The sequence below is a fragment of the Ambystoma mexicanum genome, chromosome 3p (assembly GCF_040938575.1).
Source record: "Ambystoma mexicanum isolate Mex_15411 chromosome 3p, UKY_AmexF1_1, whole genome shotgun sequence".
NCBI classification, from domain to species: domain Eukaryota; kingdom Metazoa; phylum Chordata; class Amphibia; order Caudata; family Ambystomatidae; genus Ambystoma; species Ambystoma mexicanum.
In genome coordinates, this window is record NC_090925.1 from 1190043660 (window position 1) to 1190071230 (window position 27571).

Below are 27571 nucleotides of genomic sequence, written 5' to 3' on the forward strand. Positions count from 1 at the left end.
CAATCACTTGGCGAAGCAAGCTGTGGTGCTGTGACCATCATTTGGGACCAGCAGTAACCAGCCTGATAGACCGTCTTTTTTTGTATGCTGAATGAACACATATTACGTGTCTTACATTTCTGAGTAAATAGGCATTGTCTTGCCTCATTAACATGTTCACCGCTGTTAGTACTGTCATATAGCAAAACTACAAATCTCTCCAATTGCTTCACCATTTCCTTTACTGCCTTCTGACCAGGCCTGTAAGACAATCCTCACAAAGCTGAGGTGACATCTTTGTTTGCATTCCAGGTGTCCCATGCAGTCTTCTTGCCTCATCCTCCAGGGAATAATCTTGGATATCACTTCTAAATAGAGCTGGAAATCTCCTTCTCATATCGCTCTAACAAAAGCCATCATCAAAAGGAGTTCTGGTTTTAGAATGATGTACCAGATTCTAAATTGGGTACATAAATCATGTATTTCTTTACAGCAATCTTCAAGTGACTTAACGTGACTGCTATCCTCTATGTTTTGGTTATAGCCATTTTAGGCCTGCTGCAGAAGTAAATGGTTGTGATGTAATGAGATTTCCAAGAACCTTAAGAGCTGGCATCTCAATATGCAGCCCACCAAATATTACAATAAATGCATCTTCACAATGAGTTGTTAGACAGTTCCACTTGATTTGATTTGCCAGGGCCTTGAGTGGCTTGCCAAACGTAATGATTTGAATCCGTCCAGGATTAAGGCCTTTAACTGCTGTCTTCGCCATATACATTGAATAGAAAATCATGGCCACTAAAATAGCACAGTCTGGAAATAGAGGTAGCAGGGATAAAAGTGTTATTTGACAATGTTTTGGAGTTTATTTGGTTGTCTTGCATGGTATGGTGCCCAAGTGATTATGTAATTTCCTTGTCTGTTTGTCACTAGCCAAAACCAGAATGCTTCAGCCAGATGTATTCTTTCACTATAGATTTCAGCGTAACATGGTATTCAACTAAGTTCTCTTCTACTGTTGGCAGAGGACACTCTGTTCTAATAAGAAGAACAGGGGACATTCTGCTAAAGTACTGAGGACAATGCACCAGATCTGTAACTAGCACCTAGATGCCAGTGGGCTTTGCACGCTGCTATAAATGTGTAAATAAATACATGCTTAGTGACTTTATCAGCACAAGGATTTTTAGTCATAGTCCAATCAGTCCCCATGCAATTATCATCTGGATGTTGAAATATAGATATTCCTGTACCATGGAAAGAGTCATGAGCTGTGGTAGAGCTTGGATTGTGGTCTATATTGTCAACCACACTAATCGTGAAGACACCTCCTTTGGCACCTCCTTTTTAACTGAAGAGCAATTACCACCTTTTCCATGTGGTATTGATGACATACTTCATTGCCACATTCTGATGAGATGTGTAGCACAATGTCCTATTATATAATTAACCCAAGCTTGTGCAGGGTTTCAACAAGTTCACGCTTGCGAGTCTTGTATGTATTAAAATACCTATGTAGATAGGAAAAGGAGTTTCCCATTCTTGGTTGTGCCTGAAGGCTCCTTCAGACTCATACTCGCAACATCAAACCGAACTGTTGTACATAAGTTACTGTGAAACAGTGAGGATTGGTTGTGGCATTGTTGAAGACCTTCACTGTGGTTTTTCTGACACTTGTTTCTGAAAGATATGTTGAGGTGATTTTTCATTTCAGAGATGTCTCTTCTCACTATATTTGCTGCAAGATGAATAGTGTCACTATCTGCATTGTATTCACATTCTTTGCTCAGTGTAGATCCAATATCATTATTAAATATAAGCATCACATGACAGCCTTCCTTATGTGCTTCCATGTAAGGAAAGTAGGCAAGTGTCCTGTTTTTCAGTTTTATGGAATGTATGTGTCCTCAAAAATATCTGGCAGGTTGTTTCATCCTCATGCTGCAGAGATTGCATAGGCCAACAAGTTTAAATATGGTGCAATTTCATTGTCCATTCGAGCATCTTGGATTGATAAGTTCTGCAAATGCAATACCATGGTTAATGTGATCCATCTCAGTTTCTTGTGTTTTATGTTGTCTCTTGCTCTATGATATAATAATACCAGGCAATGAATAGGGTGCATCACATCTTGTGCAATAAGATCTCCTGCACTCAGTGTAGGGAACAGTGGTTTGTCTTCTAGTTTAAGGGCACAGTGATGAATGGGAGTATCAAGGTTGAATGTAGATGCTGTACAAAATGATCTTCCAGCTGGGGCAGGCAAGTCACAAAAAAACATATTGTTTTTGTATTCGCAGAACTTCTTGGCAGATTAAACACTTGTTGCAGTCTGTTTCTCTGATGTGTCTATTATCAGGCTTGAATGGATTCATCAGCTTGTTTACTTTCTACATATGTGCATCTTTTTTTCTTCTCAAATTGTCATACATGCTCCTTCAACTGTGAACAAAAAAATGAAAACAATATCACACTACTTTTTTGTCACACCCCTGCTTTGTATATGCATTTTTATGAACCATTGGATGTGTTGCACATATATTCATAAAATTCAACGAAAATCATATTCAATATGGAATCACATTAATATGTAATGCATTCTACCTTCGTCTGTCCCTTCCCTGTTTGCCCTGTGGGCACTTTGAAACAGTTTTACTAATTGCATAGGCTCCTAACAAGTGACCAATAGATAAATAAAAAAAGCTTTAAATAACATACGAAAGAGTAGATTAACAACTTGCCAAAATGAAACCTTTCAATATGTACTATATGATCCCCAGGTTTCATAATTCTATCATCAATAGCACAATTCTCCCAAATATTTCACCTGTCAGCTGTACTACAATTCTGAGGCATGCAATTTGAATGTTGGTGGTATGCCTGTTACATAACTATTTTGTTTAACTGTTATAGAGAGCAGGGATAATGTGCAGACAACAAATACCATTCAACACGTCTTGCAGCATAAACTAAAAAAATACACAAACTATAAAAAATGAAAAATTCAGAATTCAATGATCATTCGCCTGCACAAATTCCTTTGTAATGTACCTCTTTAAATACTGAAAAAGCCCAATATTCACTTTGGCAAATTGCAGCTTGCAAGGAATTCACATGATTACTTATCTTTGCTACAGTGCAATCTGCTTCAGTTGTCTGAGAGATCCATGAATAAGTGCATTTTGTTGTCCTAAAAGATTTTAAAACATGTCTACATTTAAGCTTCCTATAGGTTTCATCCTTCAATACGAAGTATTAAACACAATATTTCATTAGTGAATGCCCCATAGTGTGGGATGTTTTACCCATGCAAACGAGCCCTACCACAAAAACTGTGCATTACTGGCATTGAAAACATCATGATGGCCAAAGCTCCCCAGAAAATGCACAGGGAAAACATGAAGAATAGGCTGCCACCCATTTTTGCCTATGTTGTGAGCACAGGAGGGCACTGCCTAAAACCACCTTTGGGCTACACACACAGTAGCCTGAAACTATTGGGAATGGCAAAGCTGATTGCCAAAAGCAACCCAGAGCTGTTGGGAATTAATTTTCTTGATGTCAAAAAGTTGCTAAAATCATGGGGGTGCAGTACCAGCTTTGTCCACAAACCGGCGCTAGCGGTCTAAACTAGACAGGAGAGCTGTCTTGCAGAACTGTGCATTGATTAGAAGGAGTCTTAGTTAATTAAAAGTTCAAAGAGTCTCTGTTCATGGGAGGCATTCACACCAGCCCTGAGCAGCAACAGCCCAGGCAATCACAGGTCTCTGTTAATCAAATGCAGAGTGGCCCCCTGGTCTGTTGACCTCAGCCTGCTGGACCGTACACAATAGACCCTTGCCATTGAATGGGGTATGTTGATTTTCAGTGTGGACTGTAAACAGAGCCCTGCCTGGAAGGAGAGACATGTGTTTCCTAACTTACCCAGTTTCTGGGGGTGGGCTCAGACACTTTTGTGGAATCATATTGCAGCAAATATATGTTTAAGTTAAATGCTTTTAAAATATTGTATTAAGCTTACAAAAATGTGCAATTTGGAGATCCTTAGTCTAAGAAATGTACCCACAATTCAAGACTTGATTCAACTTTGTACCATGTTCTGAGGCAAAACCCCGCTATTTATTGATATTACGGACACTAGGTTTATGCTAGGGACCTAGTAAATTAATGGAATATGGGTAGAAAGGCGGTGTACATGTGTGCCATTTTTGGTAAACGTCCGATATTGGTAAATCAACTAAAAACAAAAATAAGTTGTCATTTTTGAATGCAAGCCCCCATGAAGATCAGAGTTGGGCCAGAATGTGCCTTAAGTAATCTGGAATGTGTACATGTAATGTCAAACAACTGTGTATCTGGGAAATATGTGCAGTTATGAAAAATGATTTCTAAGGTAAAAGCAAAGGGGCGTTTCTTCAATAGATCGTAAATGGCTGACATCACTCTGACACACTATCCTTTCTCAAATTAGGGACCAAAGAATCCTTTGACCTATCTAATCTTGAGAGAGTTGGGCATGCAGAATTAGCCGACCCACCCACTTTCTAAACACATAAAAAGAGCCACTGGAAGCCAGATAGAGACTTTCTTTTTCACTTTCTGCGGAGCATTTTGACAGACAACGCCACATCCAGACTTCAGACTTCACATCCAGAGACTCCTGACTCCAGAACAAAACTCCAAGAACTCTAGAACCCAACAGCTGAACTCCTATCAGCAGGCCTTCAAAACCTAGCAAACAAACCAAACTATTCAGACAGCCGGGCTGAGCTGTCTGATTCTGGCTACTACCCTGTGCCAGTACCCAGAAAGCAGTGCTGAATCCAGAACCACAGACTAGACCAGAAAGCAGAGCTGTACCCAGACCAGACCGCTGTGAGCAGAACCTGTGCCTGACAGACCCAGAAGGCAGAATTATCCAGTGAGCAGAACCAGGCAGAGACCGTCCGTGGCGAGGGAACCGCAGTCCAATCCTGACCCGATCCGTGGCGAAGTCGCATTCCTGTCCAAAATATAGTGTGAGTACTGCCAGAACTGTGAAAAACCCAATCTCTTAGTTTAAAATAATCTAATTCAAACTATTTTAACCTATTAGAACTGTCTCCTAGAATTGTGTCATTCCGTCATCTTTAAAGCTGAAAACTGTCATCTGTCATTCTGAAACTGTGATTTCATTTATGAAAAACTACCTTCACAAAATCGTCCGTATCTCCAGAACCATTTGTGCTAGGAGCGAGTTTTAACTGTCATCTTAAAGCTAAAACTGACTTGCTACTCCTTGTAGTGCATCCGAAATCGCGCCCAACGACATGACATTTGCTTCATTTTAGCCAAGTGTAAAAATATTTCTCTTTTCTTGCATCCCTGAAATCTGTTTTCAACCTAATCATCCCTCATTAATCATTGTAGTGCGGACCTGAACTCATTCCAAGTATCTATCACCTACCCTGAACCTCCTATAGGGAATTATAAGCAATTTTAGCACATTTCTCACTTCATTGTCATCACATTCAAAGCATTTTGGGCCTGTGTTTAAAACTCCTACCTGTTTTCCTCTAAGCTTGCTAGGGGGTAACTGAATTATATTTGATTGCATTCCTGAGAACTGTGTGCTTCCCTTCCATCTCTTGACCTTGCATAAATGGGGTGGGGGTGAATTGTCAAAGAAAAGTGATTACATTGTCTTTTGTTGAAGTCATATCAAGAATATTTTCTGTACTGCATTTTCATTCATCATTGCATTGTCCTTGAAGCCATAAAAGCATTCTCAGCTACTTTATCCTCTCTATATCACTTCTAAGCCATCAAAAAGAGTGTAGCACTGTAACATTATCCATTGTTGATCACTATCATCTTCACAAGTGTGCTATCAAATATTAATTTATTATAAAAGTGTGATATATATATATTGTTTAATTTTCAAATAAACATTTTAAATTTGCAAAACAAACCTACTTCTTGGCTCAGCGGGGTCAGGGGGATTCTGAGAGAGGGGTGTTATATAAGGGTTGTCATCCAGAGCAAACGAACTGGACATAAAAATACATCAATAAGGGCTTCCATCAGCATCCCAGACTAGGCATTGACTTAGCTATAGTGTTGAATTGAAGTCGCTTACAATAGTCTTATGTGAGAATTCACTTAAGTTGTTATTACTGCTTTGAACATGGATGGATTTTCAGAAGACAGCATTATGCATAATCTGCTAGGAGTTACAAAGTAAAGAAAAAACAAACACATGAAGCACAATAGGATTTGAATCACCCCTTGGAGTGCAGACGTCAATCCCCGAATCCATGCTTCTTTGTGGCTCTGTCAATGACTCCAATCAAGCATTCCCACTAAGTCAGTGCCTTGTCTGGGATTGCTCAAGGGAAGCCCTTATTTATATATTTTTTTGACAACTTATAATCTGGATGATGAACCCTTGTATAACGCCCCTCTCTTAGAATCCCCCTGACCCCACTGATCCAAGGTTTAAAAAGGTTTATTTGAAAAATTAAACAATAGACATATATCACACTTTTATAATAAATTAATATTTGATATCACACTTAGACATATGACAGTGATCAACAATGGATGATGTTATACTAGTACACTGGTTTAATTACTTAGGAGTAGTATAGAGGATAAGGTAGCTGAGAATGCTTTATATGGTACAAGGAAATGCAAGGTGGAAAAGAAGCAACACAGGAATAAACTTGATATGATTTCAGCAAAACATAATATGATCACTTTGTCTCTGACAATTCACCCCCCCCCCCCCTATGCAATGTAAGGAGATGGAAGTAACACACACAATCTTCAGGAATACAATCACAGTACAATGCAAATTCAGTTCCCCCCTAGCAAGCTTATAGCACCAGGGATGATTTTGAAACAGAGGCGAAAGACTTTCAGGTGATTTGCAAGGGAGTGAAATATGCTAAAATTGATTTTAATTCCCTCTAGAGGTTGAGGGTGAGTGAGAGATACTTTAAATCAGTTCAGGTCCACTCTAACAATGATTAATGAGGGATTATCAGGTTGAAAACGGATTTCAGTAATGGAAGCAAAGGACAGATCTTTCTACACGTGGTTGAAATGAAGCAAAATGTCAAATCGCAGCACTTTTTTTCGAGTGCGTCGAGCGCAATTACGGAGGCGCTATAAGGAGTAGCAAGTCGGTTTAGAGCTTGTTGGAAAGCTGGGAATCTTAGCTTTGCAATAAAATGTGTTCCTAGGATGCACGGTTCCAAAGATGCAGACGATTTTGTAAAGGTAGTTTTTCAGAAATGAAATTACAGTTTCGGAATGACAGATGCGCTTTGAAAGGTTTGAATCAACAGGAGGAACACACAATTTCTTATGATGCACTTCTAAACAGGTTCAAATGTTTTGAATCAGATTATTTTAAGCTAAGAGATGGGTTCTGCACAGTTCTAGCTGGGTACTCACACTATAAATTTGAAAGGAACGGCCTTGTCACGGATCTGGTCAACAAGTTTAGCTGTGGTTCTCTCTGCTCGGCGGGTCAATCAGGCACCGGTTCTGTTCACAGCGGTCTGGTCTGGGTCTCTGGTTCTGCTGGTCTGGATCAAGTGGATTCTGGATACTGCACTGCTTTCTGGGTACTGGTTCTGTTCTGGATACACAGGACTCTTAGCAAGCAGCAAACCGCACAGCCCAGCGGTTGAATAGTTTGCAAAAGATTTTGAGGCCTGCTGAAGAGTTCAGCTCTTTGGAGTTTTTGTTCTGGAGTTAGTCTGGATCTCTAGAGTTCTGGATGTGGAGTTCTCCGTCAGCGTTCCGGTCCGGAATTCAGTTGAACGTTGGAAAATGAAATGTGTCTACCTGGATTTCAGTGGTCCTTTTTATGTGTTTTGAAAGTGGGTGTGTGCGTGGGCATAACTAAGCCTGACCCTCACAACTTATCATTGGCCAAGCTCTACTCTCTCCCTTGATTGGGGGAAGGAAATGGAGTGTCATCATGATGAGGTAGTTTATGGGTCAGAGATCCACCCCTGGTCAATTTGCACACAAATCTATTCTTGATCCAAATACATATTTATCTACGTACAATTGTTCTAATATTATATGTCCAGTTAACATATTTTCTGTAGCACCCAACCATCTGATCCCTGTCTTTGTAAGAGGTTGTGTCCACTTCTGACAGAATTCTGCCCTTTTCATCCAGATAACGACCTCTAAACCTTTCCAGATTGTACACAAATGTGCACAAGGAATATGGGTATCAGATGATAAGGTGTCAGATTTTTAACATACATACATTTGGAGTAATACCTTATTTTCCACTACTATCCCCAAGAACATACCACAGAGACCTAATACCTCTTAAAATGTGCACAGAAAAATCACAAGAATAAATATATTAATTATATAATTTTGACAAGTCCGTACTATGAATTATCCATCTTTTTAAAATTATGCTCTGGCCCAGAGGGGTGTGGTTTCCCAAAGCACATGGTGGAATTTCTGGTTTGTCCACTTGCTCCAACTCAAGTTGCTCACAGAGGCACTGCCCCTCCCCGTTTCTCTCAAGAGGAAGCCATTTACGACCCCCCTAATGTAACATTTGCCTGAGCCAAGGAAGGCTCATCATTCTGTTTCCCTCCAGTGCTAGGTGCTCCTCCCCTGGTTCAATCAGGGAGGTGTCATCTCCTTTTGGTGAGGGCAGGAGAATGCAGGCCAGGCCTGGGAACATTTGTTGAGCAAGTTTCAACTCCCGTCGAGGGTAGTTGTCAGGCAGAATTCAATCTCTTTAAGCCAGGCTTCAGCTAAATGTCACTTTTGTTCCCAGTTTTTCTTCATCCAAATCAAACTTACAATTTTTACACATGCAGCTAGAATGCTGATTCTAAGTTCAAAACTATGACATTTAACAGTTACACCCAACAGTAGGTCACTCATTTATTTCAAACATTTAGATTTTAGTGTCTTTCAGTCCAATTTAACTTAGGCTGCTGACATCCACAGCTCAGCCAGTTTCATTATGAACATTATTTTAGGCTCTTTCTCTTTCCAGATTTTGTATGCACACAAGTCTACCTTCTGCCAAATGTCTGCTGGTGTTCAGTGAGATTTTTGAATATCTTGCAATGTTTGAAATAGGCATTTTTAGCTTGCATTTCAGAGAAACAAAGGTGATTTCAAAGTGCTTTTTGAGCTAACAGGCACTGCTGTTTTTCCTTTGGCACGCATTCCACTCATGGCACTCCTGGCCCATCACGCTCGCACTGGTGGGTGGTAGGTCAGGCGACCATTTTGGTGTGCGCAAAAACTGCGCGGTTTTCCTGGATCCTGGCGCAAATGTGGGCTTTTCCGCCATCTTGGATTTCCTAAGCCCACAGCACTAAATGTTGCAACATAATAGTCCAAACGTGGGTCAGGACACCCAACAGCGCTGTGATCATTATTATTACAATTATGAGATAACTATTGCTTCACCTCGCACTTTTAAAAAGTTCAATCTATGTGTAACTTGCATGAAAGCACATCTGGCTTAATGCAGTAATGTAGCAGGAAACACAGTGTGCTATCAGAATCCATTTCCACTAACTAAACAGCCCCCAGCAGACATACGATGTAAACGACTGCAGGTGGCTTGATTGGTTAAAAAATTAAAACTAGAATGGCATGCTCTTTTGCACGTTCTTGACTGAGGTTTATTAGATATTGAAGCCAGATGAAGCCAGAACATGATATGACTGCAAGAATGTATAAGCTGCCGTGAATACAATCTGCTTGTATTGAAAAGTAGATTACGTTGGGCCTGATTTACCCCAAAAAAAGTAACATGGAAATGTCCCATTGAAAATGTGTTTGTAAATCAGGCCCTTTCTATGCAGTAATTCCCATTAGCAAGTGGCTAACTCATCAATGCTGGCTCAGTCTGCTTTCTAACACACATGCCCTGGCATCACAGCATGCTCCCTGTGGGAATAACTGTGTGGAAGGGGGCGATTTTACGTAAAATGCCAATAGAGGCCAATAGAGGTCATCCTTACCAATGCCCACTGTACAAGCCTGAGCTTAGTAGGGAGGAGGCCACCTGAGCATCTTCTCAGGAAGCCAGAAGGCACTGCACATACTTTGTGCCAACTCGTATGATGGGTTCTGAGCAGGGGGGTCAGTAGATGTTGAGATGTGCAGGTGATTGCCCCAGCCAAATCTCTTCCATGAACCACAGTAGCCTACAAATTTAAAGTGTAAGAGGTAAGCAGCCTTTCCCCAGATATGTTTCCTAATGTTTGATAAGCAAATTAATTGTATTTATTTTTATAAAAATGGGCCACTCCCTCTATCCTGTTTTCATACTTGCAAACCCCCAAAAAAGAGATGTATTGTAAAATATGTTATAGTTTCAGGTTCCCTTGATTGGTTCATGATAACATTCTCCCGTCCCATCCACTTGGTGAACACATCCCTGTGCGCTTCAAGCCTTAACTGATATCTTTAAAAGGAATGATGTCAAGGTCCACCTTAGGATGACAACCATCCCCCCAGAATGCTACATCAGATGATAGAGTGACGGCCGGCACAATGCAAGTCATGAAATGGCACTTCCAGTTCCTAAGCAAAGTAATGAGCATGAAGAAAGCACCTGGAGACTGAGAAATGATGTGCAGATGTGTGTGTGCTACTGTTAAAACTGCTATAATATTGTTTTGTCCTCATTGTATATGTTGGCCTATGCCCAGTTGCTCTGCATCCGCATCGCAAGGTCGTAACCTTAAGTTAATCGAGCCTCCAATTTAGGTTAAAGCCGCCATTTTAGTTAGTCATGCAAAGTCACCCTGTGGCCTAAAATGGCCGACCTGTGCTCTCTTGTTCTTACTTAACCTCTTCAACCTCTGTAGGTGAGTTAATGTCCAACCTGCCTGCAGGCTACATGTTAGGGTCATGTAGACAATGTCCTTTGATGACCTCGGGATCAGAGGATTACTTGAATCAGCGATGTTAACCTACAAGTATATAAGAACAATAACGCTATTTAGACATGACATGCGAAACATCTGTTTGACCTGCATTGAAACAAATGTGTAAAGAGTGTAAAATTAAACCCAGAGAATAATAGTGCTTGTTAGTAAATGTATTAAGAAGTAAACCGCATGCATGAGATATGTAAATTAGGAATGAACCTGGCACGAACCCTAGCCCAGTACATGATTAACTTGTAGGAGGCTGGACATCGTTATGAAGAAACTGTATTAATATGCTGATGTCCAGATAGCAATTCCTGTTCACTGCTCACATTGAACCTTCTGGTGGTCTCTGTGAAGCACTGACGGCCAAATAGCTATTTGTGTACTTTGTTTCGGAAACTGTTCAGTATTGCAATAAAGATTCTGGGAATCTTTACAAGCCTGTGTTGGTGTATTGTCTTGCTTCCAATGTGAGCACCTTGCCCCTGAGCTATCCTCCCGAGATGGAAGTGTCCTGCCCACCCGCATACAGGACTATTTTTTTACCCAGACGTGACCTCATATTTTCTAAATGTTTGTGGGACTCAAAACATCGAAAATTCAATTTTTTTGAACTTTGCATAATGAATTTGCTATACCCAATTTGTGAGTCAAGGCACAGGCTTAGGTACACAATATCTGTGGGATGCCGAATGATGTACATACATACAGTTCCTACTTTGCAAATGATATTGTCACATTCACTTGGGAAAGTAGGGCTATTGTAATGAGAGTTATGGGATAATTAACAGAGGATGTGTTATCTCCTTTTACACAGCCCCCATTACAAGGGAGTAGCAGAAGTGTTGATGCCCAACAGTAGAATAGAGGAAGGCGCCAAAACATCTGAGAGTTCCATTGGTCCGAGGGCTGTGCAAAAGCCCCATGGACACCTTTAATATTCACCCTCTTCATGAATCAACCAGTCCTTGATTTCCCTAAGGTCGGGAGCATCCCAGTAGATACACGGTGCACATGTCTCCCTGTTTAGAAGAAAATAAGCCATAAGAACGAAATTGAAACATCTGTCCACACATGAGTGTAATAGAATTGATGGAGAATACACACAGAAGGATAGAAAGTCACATGACCAAAACCAGGTCCTACGGCAGATATGCTGGCGAGATTAACTGAAAGGAGGAAACCATTTTGAAAAGTTGAAGTGGAACATGGTCCCCACACCCCTGTTTACCAGGTTACCCAAAGGTACAACGCGAGACATGAAGCTATGTAAATTGAAAAGCAGTGCAGTGCAATGTTCGTATAAAAATAATCCCAAGGCATTCAATCCTGCAGCAGCTCAAAAGGACCAAACTAAAATGGTGCCACAGGCAGCAGCCATGTGGGATGCTCTACAACTTACCATATCATATACAGGTGCTTGCAAAGTGAAGGAGATACAAGAGCACATGTACAGTCCTACACAGATCAAACGTCTGCATCACTGAACCTAGCACATTGGAGCACTTTGAACCCGTGAGACACCAAGTGACACTAAGTGACTTTCAAGAAACGTGCTCTGGATACACCTCTAGCCAAGACATTTGATTGGTCGCGTCGGAAAGATTGTACAATATTAGATATAACTGTGCAAAACAACATGATCATTGTTGGTATGATGACTGTCGTAAGGTATCCTGGTCCTTTGGCTTGCCAGCCTGTCAATAACATGCCCAGCAACACTTCAGTAGTGATCAAACATGTCAAAGTATCAACGCAACAGGAAGGTGCAACTCACTCACAACCGAAGGCATCAGGGTTCAGCCCAGACTGCACATACCGAGGGGACAGGAGTGAAGAGTTTTCCATCCAAGGGAAGGTAGATCTCTAACACAAATGCATGACATGCATCTCTATCTCACACACAAACTCGAGTAGATAGCCCAGGATAGAAAATAATATGTGTCAAACGAAAAGGGAGTTATAACAGCCATGTGGGGTTATCACCCCACACCCATTGATGTGAACCCTGCTTATCAGTGTTGTCCATCTACAAGTGGACTATAAGCAAAGGAGCCTTGGGCATTGACCTCTCAGTGGTGAAGTTGCCGGCTGGTATCTTTATCTGAGCACTGTTTAAAATACTATACATAAATAAATACTATTATCTCATCATCAGTGCTTGAAATAAAAAAATAAAAAATAAAAAAATCTGGGGTTTCACTCGGGTGGAGCATTGGTTGCTGTAGTAGTGGAGTCCTGGCTGTCAAGTGATACATATTATATATATATTACACCCCACCCATTCCATAGAGCTCACTTGAAACGTGCACAAATCATATACTAAACCAACCGGACAATACAATACATACATTTTTACAGTAACATGTTGAGCAAAAGGAGTATGCCGTTAGCTTCAATTTCCCCTTCCTGAATGGAAGCCTACAATTACCAGCAAGCCATACGAGCCCAAAATATGTAATATGGATTTTAAACTTACTCTCAAGACTGAAAGAAACTCAGTTAACAGAAAAAATGCAATCAACATCGTGTAGTCATTATTTCACTTATCCTACAGTATTATGCCCCTTTTCGATGTCTAATTACCCAACATGTGCATCCCTAAAATGATAGCGGTGCTCTCAGTCACCTACTCATTGCTGTGTCTGCAGTCATTTTACAATAACATAACTAAATGCATAACACAGGCACACTGGAGCAGAGCTCTTCCAGGCTTGGACATGTGTCTCTAAGGCGGGGAGGGGTGGGGGAGAGGAAGTGTGAAGGAGTCCAGGCTTTGGCCCTTTATTCCCCCAGGTTCAGAATGCAGAGATAACAATCCTGCGGTTTTCCGAATCTGGGGAAATCTGGACCAATCCCAGCAATGAAGATCCGAATGAAGCAAGCGGCCACACTGACGTTTGACGTAATGTGATCACTGGGCATCCATGGTTACTCTTTTCCTTTGGAAAACGATGATTGTAACCGTCCAGTGTATACGTTTGATTTCCTCTGTACACAGGAACAAACAGCATTACACACAATATTCGACTGAACCATATATATTCTCTGTTTAAAAACTTAATCGGAATCGAACAGCATATTTGATAGAGAAACATCTATATTCTTCTGTGAGATTGCGCGTGAGTTATTATTTCTGCTTTGAACAGGTATGGATTTTCAGAAGGCGAGGCATTGTGAGCCACGTGGCACGCATTCCATTGGGAACACACATAAAGCACAATAACTTTGGATTCAGCCCTTGGGGTAAACACGTGGATTCTGAAATTCATGTTTCTTTGCACTGTGTTTATTGTTGCTTCCCCATAACCATTTAAAAAGTACATGCTTTGTGTAGTGTAACCTGGAAAAAAGCACCACTGGCTTAATTTAACAATGCAGCAGGAAACACGGTGTGTTTACAGAATCCAATTCCACTAACAACACAACCCCAGGCCGCAATCCCAGGTAAACGACTGCTGGCGGCTTGATTGGTAAACAAACCCTGAAACGTCATGTTTTCTTTGTTCACACTTTTGACTGATGGTTATTAAAAATGGGACTTGCAAAATGTGTGACCTCAGGGATTGACAAACTGCCATGAAGGCAACCTGCAACCTTTCGCTTGATTGGGAATATAACAAAGTATTTTGTTTATTTTTTATTTGAATTAGCTGAATTAATCAAATTTTCAATTTAAGAAAAATTACATTTCAACAATTACAAACAATTATTAGCATTACAGAATAAAATCAAGATCATACTCAAAAATAGTAACATTATCATAGGCAAATCAAAATTCATACAATAAATATGATCAATAAGAGAAGAAAGAGAAAATGAATGACGAAGAAAGCATATTCATCCCCAGTACAACAATGATCTGTTTTCATGCTAGGAGTACATTCCGACGGAAGCCACGATCGTTGCTAACATCATTTCGATGATGGTAGTTTAATGGATCTTATTAAAAACATATTTATAAACAGTTTCATTCTGACTGTTAATCCTATGTCTGTTAAAACACTGCATCATGGTGCTAGATAAGGACGGTAAGGGATTTCTCAAATTTCACTTGAGAAATGTGGGCCTAATATTGTCTGAAACTATTTCAAACCACTCCTGCAAATAACAGCAATAAAAGCGGAATCCGCACAAGGTTCCAATAATGTGTATTTGCTTAGACAGCGATTGACACCGCGCCTCCTTGTTAGTCTTCCTCATCACTGTCCTTATTCTATGAGGTGAGTCCTCACCTGAGACACAGGTGCTTCACAAGCCTCCTAAAAAAATGTTTGCTCTTGTCACTTTTTCTTTTAGACGGCCCATAAGCTATGTATAAAAAGCATTTTTGAATCCCCAAGACTTCCTGTTTTGTCCATGTTCATGTGTGCCCTCTCGCTGGCCGTACTTGGATATGACTGTGGATAATGACTTCCTGTTTTGTCCAGGTTCATGTGTGCCCTCTCGCTGGCAGTACTTGGATATGACTGTGGATAATGACTTCCTGTTTTGTCCAGGTTCATGTGTGCCCTCTCGCTGGCCGTACTTGGATATGACTGTGGATAATGACTTCCTGTTTTGTCCAGGTTCATGTGTGCCCTCTCGCTGGCAGTACTTGGATATGACTGTGGATAATGACTTCCTGTTTTGTCCAGGTTCATGTGTGCTCTCTCGCTGGCCGTACTTGGATATGACTGTGGATAATGACTTCCTGTTTTGTCCAGGTTCGTGTGTGCCCTCTCGCTGGCAGTACTTGGATGTGACTGTGGGTAATGACTTCCTGTTTTGTCCAGGTTCGTGTGTGCCCTCTCGCTGGCAGTACCTGGATATGACTGTGAGTAATGACTTCCTGTTTTGTCCAGGTTCGTGTGTGCCCTCTCGCTGGCAGTACCTGGATGTGACTGTGAGTAATGACTTCCTGTTTTGTCCAGGTTCATGTGTGCCCTCTCGCTGGCAGTACTTGGATGTGACTGTGGGTAATGACTTCCTGTTTTGTCCAGGTTCGTGTGTGCCCTCTCGCTGACAGCACCTGGAATTGACGGTGGATCATTTCTGTTGTAAATACGTTTGACCCTTTTAGGATATTTTCTGGCCACGTGGGCTAGAGGCTTGTTTGCAATATGCATTTTTGTAGAACATAAGCTATTGGTTTCTTCTCTTGTGACCTGGTGTTCCAGCATCCATTGTCTAACTTCCCCTGTTTTCTGTGTGCTTGTGGAACTAGCGTACTGCTGTACAAACTATATATTTTGCTTCTCCCGCCAACTTTCAGTGGGGTTATATTATCAATTAGAATATCAAGTCGGGCCCCCTTCAGAGCACGGCCGTGGTGTAGGAGCAATAAACGTACTCCGGAGCCGATACTGCTAGTGATGTCCAACTCCAGGCACCAAGAGCCAGAATCCTGGCTGGTTTTCTGGATATCCATCATTAATGTGCATTATAATACATTTGCATACATTTAGAATCATTGGGCCTCATTACGACCCTGGCGGTAGCAGTGCTGGTAAAAACGGAATGGCTGCTGCAGGTTTTTTTTTCCAGTGCCTGGCAATGGGGAATTACCGGGGCATTACAGCCCAGGCTGTCCCGGTAATTCCCCATAGCCAAGCGCTGGAAGAAATTACTCCCCATTTCCATTTGAGTCCCATAGGACTCAATGGGAATGGGCAGGACGGATGCACCGGCACCATTTGTGAATGGTGCTGGTGCATCCGACATGCTCTGCTCGCGGGTGCCGTTCCGCCTGCCAGGTCAGACCCGGCGGGCGGAAAGTCCCCGGCTTGCAGAACTCGGAGTGTGCCGGTCCGTTAACAACGGTGCCAGTAGCTTACTGACACCATTGTTACTGGACAGGCATACTCATAATGATGGCCATTGTATGCTAATTTATTGCATGGATATAAATGAGGGACATTCAAAAATCCAACATGTTTCTGGCCCTTGAGGCCTGGATGTGGACCACCCTGTGCTAGTCAATCTTATTCTCCTGTTCTTCGTGTACATTTTATGTATCCCTGTTTTACTCAAAACAGGCACTGCTGGGTATGCATTAACACAGATATACAAGGGTCCTGTGTTTCAAGAAATGATGCTGCTCCCGGTCGTTGGCATGCCTATGCTGATTTCGAATATACCTGGAACTGACATCCTTAAGGAGTTGCATATCAATATTTCGAATTTATAGACAGGAATTCAATACCCATATAGGTCTGAATATTGAAATTGACTATCATACTTCTTTGAATTCAAATAAACAGAGGGAAACAATGAAATTGCAGATGGGTTTCAGCGATAGGTTATATTTAGAAGTCCAGGTCAACATTACTGAATTGTGAAGTGGGATGTGATCCCTCGCTTGGAAAGGCCTAATTTGTTAAGGTCAGAGATTATAGCTCGGGTACAGTGTGGGGGACACTTGCTAATTCATATGTGTTCAATATGCGGGATGCATGCTTGAATATTGGTAGTGCTGAATCTGCTTTTCAACCTTCCTGACACATGAATATGCGTGATATGCCCCAAACATGTTTGTAAGATTTCTGTGGTCAGACTAGCAAAGCACCTGGTTCTGTGGACGTCAGAGAAGGTCACCACCTAAATCACGTGGTGTAAGCTCATGACCGTTATGCTGTTATGGCGTAGCATTCATGGAAGCTTCTCTCTATGCCTCAGATTGTAGTGAGAAAGCAAGGTGGCAGTATCATGCCAACTGAATATGAAAAACCCAACATATGATTGCTTATCTCGTGTATGTTCTTCAGTGCATTGCCACTTTTAGTAAAACAAACATTTGATGTAACACAACAGCACATATTTTTAGCTGCCGATAATGATAGTCCACAGAGGGTGGAGATAGGTGTGCCTCGGACAGTTATGTGTTGTTTCTTTTTTACAAACAAGTGAATAGTGATACTTTGTTCTGCATTAGGTTTCTGAGCATATCGTTCGGTTGACCTGTACTTACAATAAGCGACAGGCACAATGTCCCTCTTAAAGGGTTACGTTTGCTCCTTTTTCACTTTATACGATCAAATGTTCCATATTATTTTGCAATTGACTCACAAATATGTGCGGGTGGTTTGGTCGCAAGTTCACACAAGGGCAGGGGCACTACACCAAGTGACATTTTTCTGATGACACTTGTCTGTATTTGGTCAGGCTTGCGGCCACGCCTCCTTTAAATCTACTATCTTCAATTATGAGCACAATGTCTCTATATTTCATAAGGCCCAGGAACTAAGTACATTAGGTCTATATTACCCTCTTTGTTTCTGAGGTTTCGAGATCCATTCATCTTTGGATTCAGAACATTAGGGCCATATTCACAAAAAGCAAATGAAAGGAGCCCAGAAAATGCCCCAGCTTCATTTGTGCTCATTGCTGAGATACCAGGACATCTTACGCTCCGGACACTAATGTATGACAGGCTCCCAGCAACCATGCAACCACGTGGTGCTGGGAAAGCATTTCACTGCGACGGGCTGTTAAATGCCCCGTCTCGTTGAACTGCGCGAGAAAAAGTGAAGCTTTTCTATTCCTGCTTGGTGGATGTAAATGCAAGTTCGACACACTTAACAGAGATGTGTGCCTCCCCTATGCCTATTTCAAAAGGCACAGGATGATGACTCTCATTTCAGGGCATTTAAAAGCGCATCCCAGTTGTTATTTAGGATTCACTTTTAAATGGCCAGAAACCCACGTATGTGTGCAATTGCACACATGGGGAATACAGGGCATCTGAATGAGCGCATGCGAGATGCATCTGAATGAGCGCATGCAAGATGCGCTCATTCAGAGGCCCTTTGTGAATTGGGCTGCACCATTTTTTGAGGCAAGCGATGAGATGCGCTAGCGTATCCCATCACTTGCACCAAAAGAAATGTTGAGAACCTGGCCCTTAGGAGTTTTGCCCTTTCATGTGTGCATGGATCCTTTATTAGTTTTATTTAAGACTGTCTTGTTGAGTCGCAACTCATGCCAGGTAGGGTTCTGTCCCCGTCAACATCCTGGTTTTCCATTTCTCCTGTCATCATGCGTTAGTTCAAAGTTTAGCTGTTCTGCACAAAGATGGGAATGTCATTGATCAACTATTAAAGCCATCAAGGTATACATTGTGACTGTCCGCTTTCGGCAGAACCAGCTCTCTTGTTGATTAAGGTCAGTTCACCTAAGACCCCAGGCCTAGTTGGCAATGGTGATTGCTACAGCATTTTACAGTTTCAAATGCAAACGTATTTCTTCTTTTAAGACAGTCTCAGCTTGCGCGGTTGACTGATTTTGCTTTCTTTCATTTCCATAATAAGTAGGGCTTTGAGGATTCTCCTCATGTGGCATAAATACGAGCAATCTATGTAACTATCCTTCCTTCAAGATAAGAAGGATCTCCTGTGATCTGCCCTTGTATGGTGTCATTGTTCTTCTGCTAACAGGTAGCTGTTTTCTTCTAAACATTTCCTCAGGGAACAGTTCTTTGATATGCGGTTCACGTCAATTGAACGTTTACTCTGACAACCTTTCAAAAATTAGGTTCACCAGTTGTCATGTCTGGTGCCTTGATCGAGAAACCGAATCCTACATCTTTATATGTCCTTTAGAACATCTCATAGGTTTAGAATTCCAGCTAACACCTACTTCCCGCCTGTCTAGCCAGACTTTGTTGGTTACCTGTGTCTGCATTCAAATCCCGACAAGTGTGCTGAGGTGTTATATTTCAGGTGTCATGATTCGAAGAAGTTCTAGCTGAGTAAATGAGTAGATGTATTGGATAAATTCTATCCGGGGAAGGGTGTTTAGCCAATCAGATGTCGAGAACAGCGGGTGAGAATTCCGAGTCTTCGCCTGAACTTTCCAGCCACGCAAGGCGCTTTCTTTGTTTTATGTGGGGAGTCAAGAGGGATCCTCTCCCTGTTGCATACCCACTTGCACCAAAACAAACCAAATCATCTATGGCCTACAGCTTCAGAGGAGGATCTAAGAGGCTAGTGGCTTTCTTGGAGTTCCATGCTATGGCTTTGAGGACCTCTGAAGCTGTTGGTTATTTTGCACACCGCTTAAGATGCAGTTCACATTCTCATAGGTACCAGCTCAGTGTCTCAGGGCTGCAGTTTATCTTCAGGTACATTACTTGGGTACCGCAGCATGAATGCCAAATTAAGACGTGTATGTCCTTGTTCTGGTTATATCCCAGGAAGCATTCTGCCTTCACATAACCTCATAGAGTAAGGACTGTGACAAGAAAGATGGATGAGAAGGTAATGGCCTGATTACTTACCTGTATCCTTTGTCGCTGAAAGCCCAGGTAATAATCATCATATTCCTTGAACCCCCTCCCTCCCAAGGACCCATTGTGGTTTCAAAATGTTTGGTAATCAAACTGGAAGTCTCAATGAGTCTGAGGTGCTTTTATACCTATTTAAGGGGAAGATGGTACCAACATGGAAATAACAAGGTGTATTTATGGGCTTGTGAAACACCCATCTCCCAGGCAAGGACTCAGCTCATAGACAAGGAAAACCTGGACTTGGAATAATGAAGGTCACTGGTAAATAATTGGGAGGTTTATTTAGTCCTCTGCATAAGCAAGGCAATAATAACACAAATCTGGAACTAGATACACAGCTGCTGATCATAACATCCAGTGGCTGGTATAACAGTGGGACATATGAAATGAAAAAATGACTGAAAATCATTAGGAACAGAAAACGTGTAGAAGGATGGCATACTTGGCAGATCACGCTACAGCTGCTACCAGTAAGACTATTACAGTCTTTTTTCATTATGGAAGCCCTCCACCAGCAATAGTAACATTGGAATGGCATTTTGGTGACATTGCACATATTACAAAGGCACACAGATGCTAATGATAAAGAATAATGAATTAATGAAAATATAATAACATTACCTTTTTTACCTCATATTTAATGGCAAGTTTAACTCTGCTGAGACTTGGCCGAGGATGTTCAGACCAGGCTTGTTGACTCACATCACCATTCAAGATGGCGTCAACTTCTTCAGTGTCTCTGCAGAGATCTAAAACACCCACCACAAAGTCCTTGCATTGCATAGAGAGTTTTCTGTAATCATTCTGGAAGAATAAACAAGAGATGATTCAGCAATTGTAAGTGAACAAATCATTCTTATATACACGCACATTTTCGATTGAAAAAACAAAATCCAAAAACGCTATCAACTATTAATTATGACCATATGTACATGTTTTTTAAAATAGTTTGTCAAGCCAGAATTGCAAGCAATGATCCAGGTGGCAGTACTGTAATTGTATTTGACCTACAGACATATGTTGCTTTGGGAAATTCACTGACATCTAACACCACTAATTTGGTATCAAATTGTCACTGAAATTGACTGATAAAGCAACATGAATATTTGTTTACCAAGGTGTCTCCTTATGCAACAATACAAAAGAGGTAATAATACTTTCACATGTACGCTCTATCCACAGTACACTCTTGTTCTGTGCACTCTCTCCGCTGGAAAAAGCAGCAGAGGGAGTGCGCAATGTTTCACTGGGCTGGCTCCTCGGCTACTCCATAATGGTTGAGCGGGCCACTGGGTGTACACCCCCTCGCCCGTTATGGATGAGCCATCAGGCTCGGACTGGCCTATAGGGCAATAGGGTGATGCCCGTACCAAAAATTCAAAATGCTAGTGTAGGCCAGTCAAAATGAGCCACTTTTTTTGGCCAGTGTGCAAAAAAATCCTGCCCTTGCTCCCCAGTGCTCCGAGGAGTAAAATGCCCAGATACCGCTCTTGTCACATTTCCTGACTGCAATCATCATGTAAACATTGTGATTTTGTTTCGTCACAAAGATCCAGGAATTGTTGCAATGGTATCTTATAAGACCCACCTTCAAGGTGAGGCCACATATTATGCTGTCACTGCATATTGAACAGCATGTTAAGAGTATGCTGGTTCTGCTTCTGTCAATCTCAGTGGGACATGGGTCCTGACCCTGGTGGACCCAAAGACCCAAGCTACACCTCACTGATAATTCCCAATGAGGGTGAAACATGTCTGGTGTTGAGTGGGGTCTCATGCAGAAAGGATGTAACCTAGCATTTTGGGCTCAACTTCCCTTTTAGGGGTGGTACCACAGCCAATTTGTATATGGTCTTTCCCATTCTGTAATGGCTTGGCAGATTGAAAAACAATAGTTCGGAGGGGTAACCAGTGATGGCCATTTCATTTAGTTATGCAGAATGTTCAAGTTATATTAGAATGTTTGTTTCTATTGCAATGTTGCCACTTAATGAGATATACCTCTTGGCAAGCAGATGTGGCCAGAGAACCAGTAGACATGAAGGAGTGGCTCGTCTGGTAGTGGCCGTATAATCAACCTAAACTGTACATGCATACAGTTTGGTCCTCTATAGGCACTTACTGCTTGTAGGAGAAGTGACAGATACATTTGAAGGTAGTGCTTCCATCATTAAAAATAGCCAATGTAACCCAGATGGCCAATGCACATTTGCCTGATGTTATCGAACAACTGGTCATTGGTGCAAATACATCTTCTCCGAGCATACAGACCGCAGGAACACCTGTTGTTTAATATTCTCTTATTACATTTTTTAATTGTAATAATACTTTTGTGGAAATCACCCAACATGTTTCATGCTATGCAGTAAACACTTCAAAACAAATCTGCTGAGGTGGAGAATTCGATCACAGCCAGCCAGTGTGATAGGAGTATAGCTTAATCTCTGATTAACAGTAAAGGTCCCACTCTCATCTTCAGATCCCCTCATCCCTCCATCACACCTGAGGCATTGTGTAGCTTAGAGCTATTCTACAATACTGTAATAGCACCATAACGTTCTTCTGTTCCAGCACAACTTTCCGAGTAGAAAGGAAAGGGTTCGCTAGGGGGTATTAGTCAGTACCTTAAAGGTGACCCAAACATAGAATACTGGTGCTACAAAAAGTAAACCAAACATTCATGATGAAACATCAGCTGACATGTCGATGTTCTTTGTAGAGCTTTAACTAATAGAGAGTTCTAACTCCACTAATATAGTAGATCCAAGTTTCACCATATTATTTGCTGGTCCCACTCTTTTGATGACAAGAGAATAAGGTAAGAAAATGCCTTAAACTAGAATGTCCCCCTGAAGGTAAGTACAATAAAAACACGTACATGTTCTATGGGCCTTGACAGGGTTAGATATGGTGTGTGATGAAGCACCATACATCATTATGGGGGCATCTACTGGGATGAAAAAGATCTCTGGGTTCCTCCACATCATTGGGTGCCTGAGGGCTGCAAGCAGATGATCCCGTAGCCACACCAACCGAGTTACTGGCACTCATTCCAAGGTTGGTGGTAGCCATAGTGCTGTTAGCGCCATGACTACCACCAATAACGGGACCGTGTCCGCCCTCGTTCAACGGGGATAATAAGTTCCCATTGAAAAAGCCATTCCCCATTCCCATTTCAGCCCCCATAGTGCTCAATGGGAAGGCGATAATAATGGTACCGCAAATTGCGGTACCGTTATTAACTCTGAAGTCCCTTAACGGGCCCCGTCCATAATGCCTGGTAAAACCAGGCATTAAGGACAAGCCAGCTAAGGGACCTTAGAATAGGGCGCAAAGGGATTACCAGCACCGGTGCCCTTACCGGTACCCGTAACCCCTTTGCACCAGCCTCGGAATGAGGACCACTCTCTCCTGCCAGGGGGAAGTCACATCAGGCCCCTTAATGACTGCGCCCCATTAAGTGGAGCGTTCTAAAAGCAGAGAAGTAGAAATATGAAGGAAAGTGTAATGCCGTGTTCCGTCTTGACCAAAAAATGAATTGATTTTGTTTTTATGGATGTAAGGAGATTCTATAGCTATTCCTTTTAAAAACCATCTACATGGGGGTAGCACAACTGAAAATGAACGAATACACTACTAAAAAATTAATCCTTTTATTCTGACCTAAAGATTCCAACAATTCCTTACACTAACGAATGTATTATTGAAGTTCCTCACAGATGTGAGTTTACGGTTGACAGAGACATTCAGCAAACAATACTGTTTTCTCCACAGGTGGTACTAATGCCCTGCTTAGATATGACAGGTCCATGGGATTAGTGTACATGACTCGCTTAGTGGGCATTCAAAGAGCTACGAATAAATCAAACATGTTTACTTTGACTCCAAATGCGATTCAGCATTGGCACACAGACCAGTTTACACTTTCCCCATACGGTCGTCCTCTGAGCACGTGCAAAACAATAAAGGCAGCAGCTTCAAAGGAGGTTTTTCGGTGCTTGACCTCATCAATGCATGCTGAAAACAGTGTATGCCATGTCCCCAGAAATAGGGATAGCACTAATGTGAAAAATACAATCGAAGATGGTGGAAAAATCTTTCAAATCTTGGATCTGACCTTGAATCTCTGCCCGGTGGTGTGGGTGTTTGGCATAGGAGCTGGCAGCATACGTTCAGAGGAGGTTTGAATGTTAGGAAATAGTTTGGAAAACATTGTAGAGAAAGGCAGGAGTTTGGAAGATGCTGAAGAGAGAGAAATGGGTGTGTAGTAGCGGGTTCAATAGTAGAGTGGGAGCTTAATAAGCAAGTTGGATAGGAACATTACGAGGAGACTTGTGCAGGAGAACAGGAGTGTGGTTGAAAATTTCAGGAGGAGGTTGAAGTTAGAGATCAGAAAGTGGATTGGAAACCCGAGAATGAGTTTGGTGCAAGAGAGCAGGAGCTGGGGTGCATTAGTAGGGGGGAAGTTGAAAGCATGACGGAGAAGGATAGTAGAGGACACCAGGAGGCTAGTTTGAACTTAGCCAGAAAGTATGGGAAAGTGCAAGAGATCATACTTGTCCCAAAGGCAGGGGGTAGTTGTGAGGCTCCCATATGAAGGGGCCAAGCCTGCAGGAGGAGGAGGATGTGGCATTGCATCACTAGGTATACTGATAAGTTCAGATGTAGAGAAGAGGTGAAGAGAGGGGCCCCACACCTAGTGGAATGAGGAGACACATCTCTCCCTGGCCTGCCTTTAGAAATTGGGGCAGGCACACCGAGCTCGTTCAAAGACTTCCAGTAAATAATTCAACTACTACTGGCAACTCTTGGCAGAAGCTCTTTGAGGTTTTTCAGATCAACAGGACACATCAGAAGTTGTCATTTCAAGCCAAGCAGGATGAGTTTCAGCGAGAATATTTTTAAGCTGTGAGTTATGAGGAAGTGCACTGAATCATTTGGATGTTTTAAATCAATCATGCCCTTGTTGGAAGACTATCTTACCAGGCTTGGAACTAAAAGGGACTATAAAGAAATGCTACTACATCAATACATTCTGGACAATATGTTGATGTGATTGCATTGCTGGTGCTGTCGGTAACAATACCACATTGAGTATCCCAGCACTGGACTACCTTCACCCACCTCACTGCCATTGCTCTCGTCTAAACACTCACCTCACTAAAGCCAACTTCTTGCAGTGACAATGTCCTACCTTCGGTCATTTAAAAAAAAAGGCTCACCCTCACTCTGCTCATACAAATACTTAATGTCATGTTCAGTCAGAACATCTTCTCAAGCTGCCAAACAACATGACTGATCAATCAACTTCTAAAAAATCCCACACTGACCCAGCTGGTTTATAGTGAATATGTTGAATGAAAAAAAATGGCGAAAAAATGTATTTCAAATTTTTGTTGTCTTTTTTTTTTAATGGGGGGGGTCCCACCAGCCCCTGTTTTTTTTTTAATTTACACTTTATTTTTACTAGCTAAACCAAAAAAACATACGAATTAAAAAAACACAATGTTTTTCACCATAATGCCATTCAAATTTTTTTTTTTGACATTTTAACTGGATACCGACCCAGCTGACATCTCCAACTACTAAACAATCACTAACCTCCTATTTACCCATAAGATCACTGAGAAGGCAGACGGCAATCAACTCCATAAGCAAAGCAGCCATCACAGTCTGTTCCGGTATCAGAATTCTGGGTTCAATACCAAACCAATCACAGAAACAGTACAATCCAGGGGATTGATGGTGCTCTCAGATCATGGACAAATGGGGTGGGCCCTTTCCTCCTGTTTCTTGTGGACCTTTCTACTGCCTTACTGTCAACAGCCACAGTCTGACCGGCCACCTTGTGCATAGACACACTTCTTAATTGACACTCCTCTTCCCTATCAGACAGACACCGATGTTCTTTGTAGAGCTTTACCTAATAGAGAGTCCTAACTCCACTAATATAGTAGATCCAAGTTTCAAACAGTTACACGCTGTTCAGATGTGTAACATCACATCCATCCACTGCACAGATTTCCACTGGGCTCAGTATTCTCACAAGTGATTTTCAACATGTACATGGAACCAATACATTGACTCACTTTACAGCAACACACAGACAATAGCCTGCTTCACATGAGAGAGAACTGCGCCCACAACATTACATGCCATCAAAAATGCCTCACCACCATTGAAATGTGGATGACGTGTATACCTCAAGCTCAACAGAACGAAAACAGGAAATGTTCCAAGCATGGCTTAATGGCATGCCCTTGGATGGTTTCACTGTCAAATTGTCCCCTCCAGTAAATCCCTTGGGCCTTCATAGATAGCAATATCTCCTGCCAGCACATTAACAAAAGAGTTCAGCTCGCTTGACCCAGTTTGTTTTTTTGTTATCTTACAATGACCATACTAAGCAAGTCATTCTCATTTTCAAGAGAGCCCCATGTTTGCATCTGATTTCCACTCTGCGTAGAAGCCCCATGCATTTCAGTGGAACCCCTCCCAGAAATCCTTCATCTACTTTAAAAATATGTTACTGTCCATTGACTGAAATTACATACCCACAATCTCTGCACAAAACAATTTGCCTTTACCAAATTCTCTTATTCTGTATAGTGGACCAACTGTAATACTAGGATTACTATATACATATGCTGTATGCTTCTTCTCTTTAGTGTGAATATTTTTGCTGCCGATTCCAATGTGGGACCTCATAATGGAAAACATCTTAAAGGAGGCATTGCTACTAAGTCACTGAATCTCACTATTAATGGGATGAAACAGCAGGGACCACAAAAGAACTTCCCATGTACTTAATAGTGATTCAGAGGTGCAGCCGGTGCAGGAAGTACATATGACACAGACGTTGAGTGCATGACAGCTTCCAATACAAGACGCACATCTCTTAAAATAGAATGTAGAAAAGCGTCATGGGAAGCCTGCTGCATAATTTAGGCACTATGGTGAAACACATGGGGCACTGACAGGGACCACCTATTTTGAGATGCACTGTAATGTCAAGTGTAGACAGGAGGAGCGACATCTCATGACTTCTAGCTCAGTCTCCCATACATTCCACCTCTCTACAGATTTACAGAGGTGCTACATCTCCTCCTATCCACCAACCCCTACACATCCAACACAACTGTTGATCCTACTCGCATCATTGCAGCAATCTTCTTATTTATTTATTTATTTATTTATTCGGATTTATTTAAAGCGCACGTCAGCCCGGGGGCATCGTGGCGCTGTTACATGAATACATACATAGTCTGGTTACAATGGAAGGAAGATGGTTACAAAGCAATTTTCATTACAGCAAGCATTTCGTGTCGAAAACTTTTCGTATCAGATGCGTGCGAGCTGAAGTGGGTGAAGGGAAGGAGGAGTTAGTTGAATAGCG

The 27571-nt window shown here is 41.8% G+C and overlaps 1 protein-coding gene across 2 annotated transcripts in view; it reads right to left on the reverse strand.

Moving 5' to 3' along the window:
• The window catches only part of TRPC7 (transient receptor potential cation channel subfamily C member 7), a 1454711-nt gene that overhangs the window by 557531 nt on the left and 869609 nt on the right, over nucleotides 1–27571 (reverse strand). The window contains exon 3 of one of the 2 annotated variants that reach the window (XM_069652608.1): nucleotides 20806–20979. In XM_069652608.1, coding sequence (XP_069508709.1) covers nucleotides 20806–20979 — 174 coding nt within the window. Of the gene's footprint in view, nucleotides 1–20796; nucleotides 20980–27571 lie in introns of both variants that reach the window. The other variant, XM_069652607.1, reaches the window with a different exon arrangement.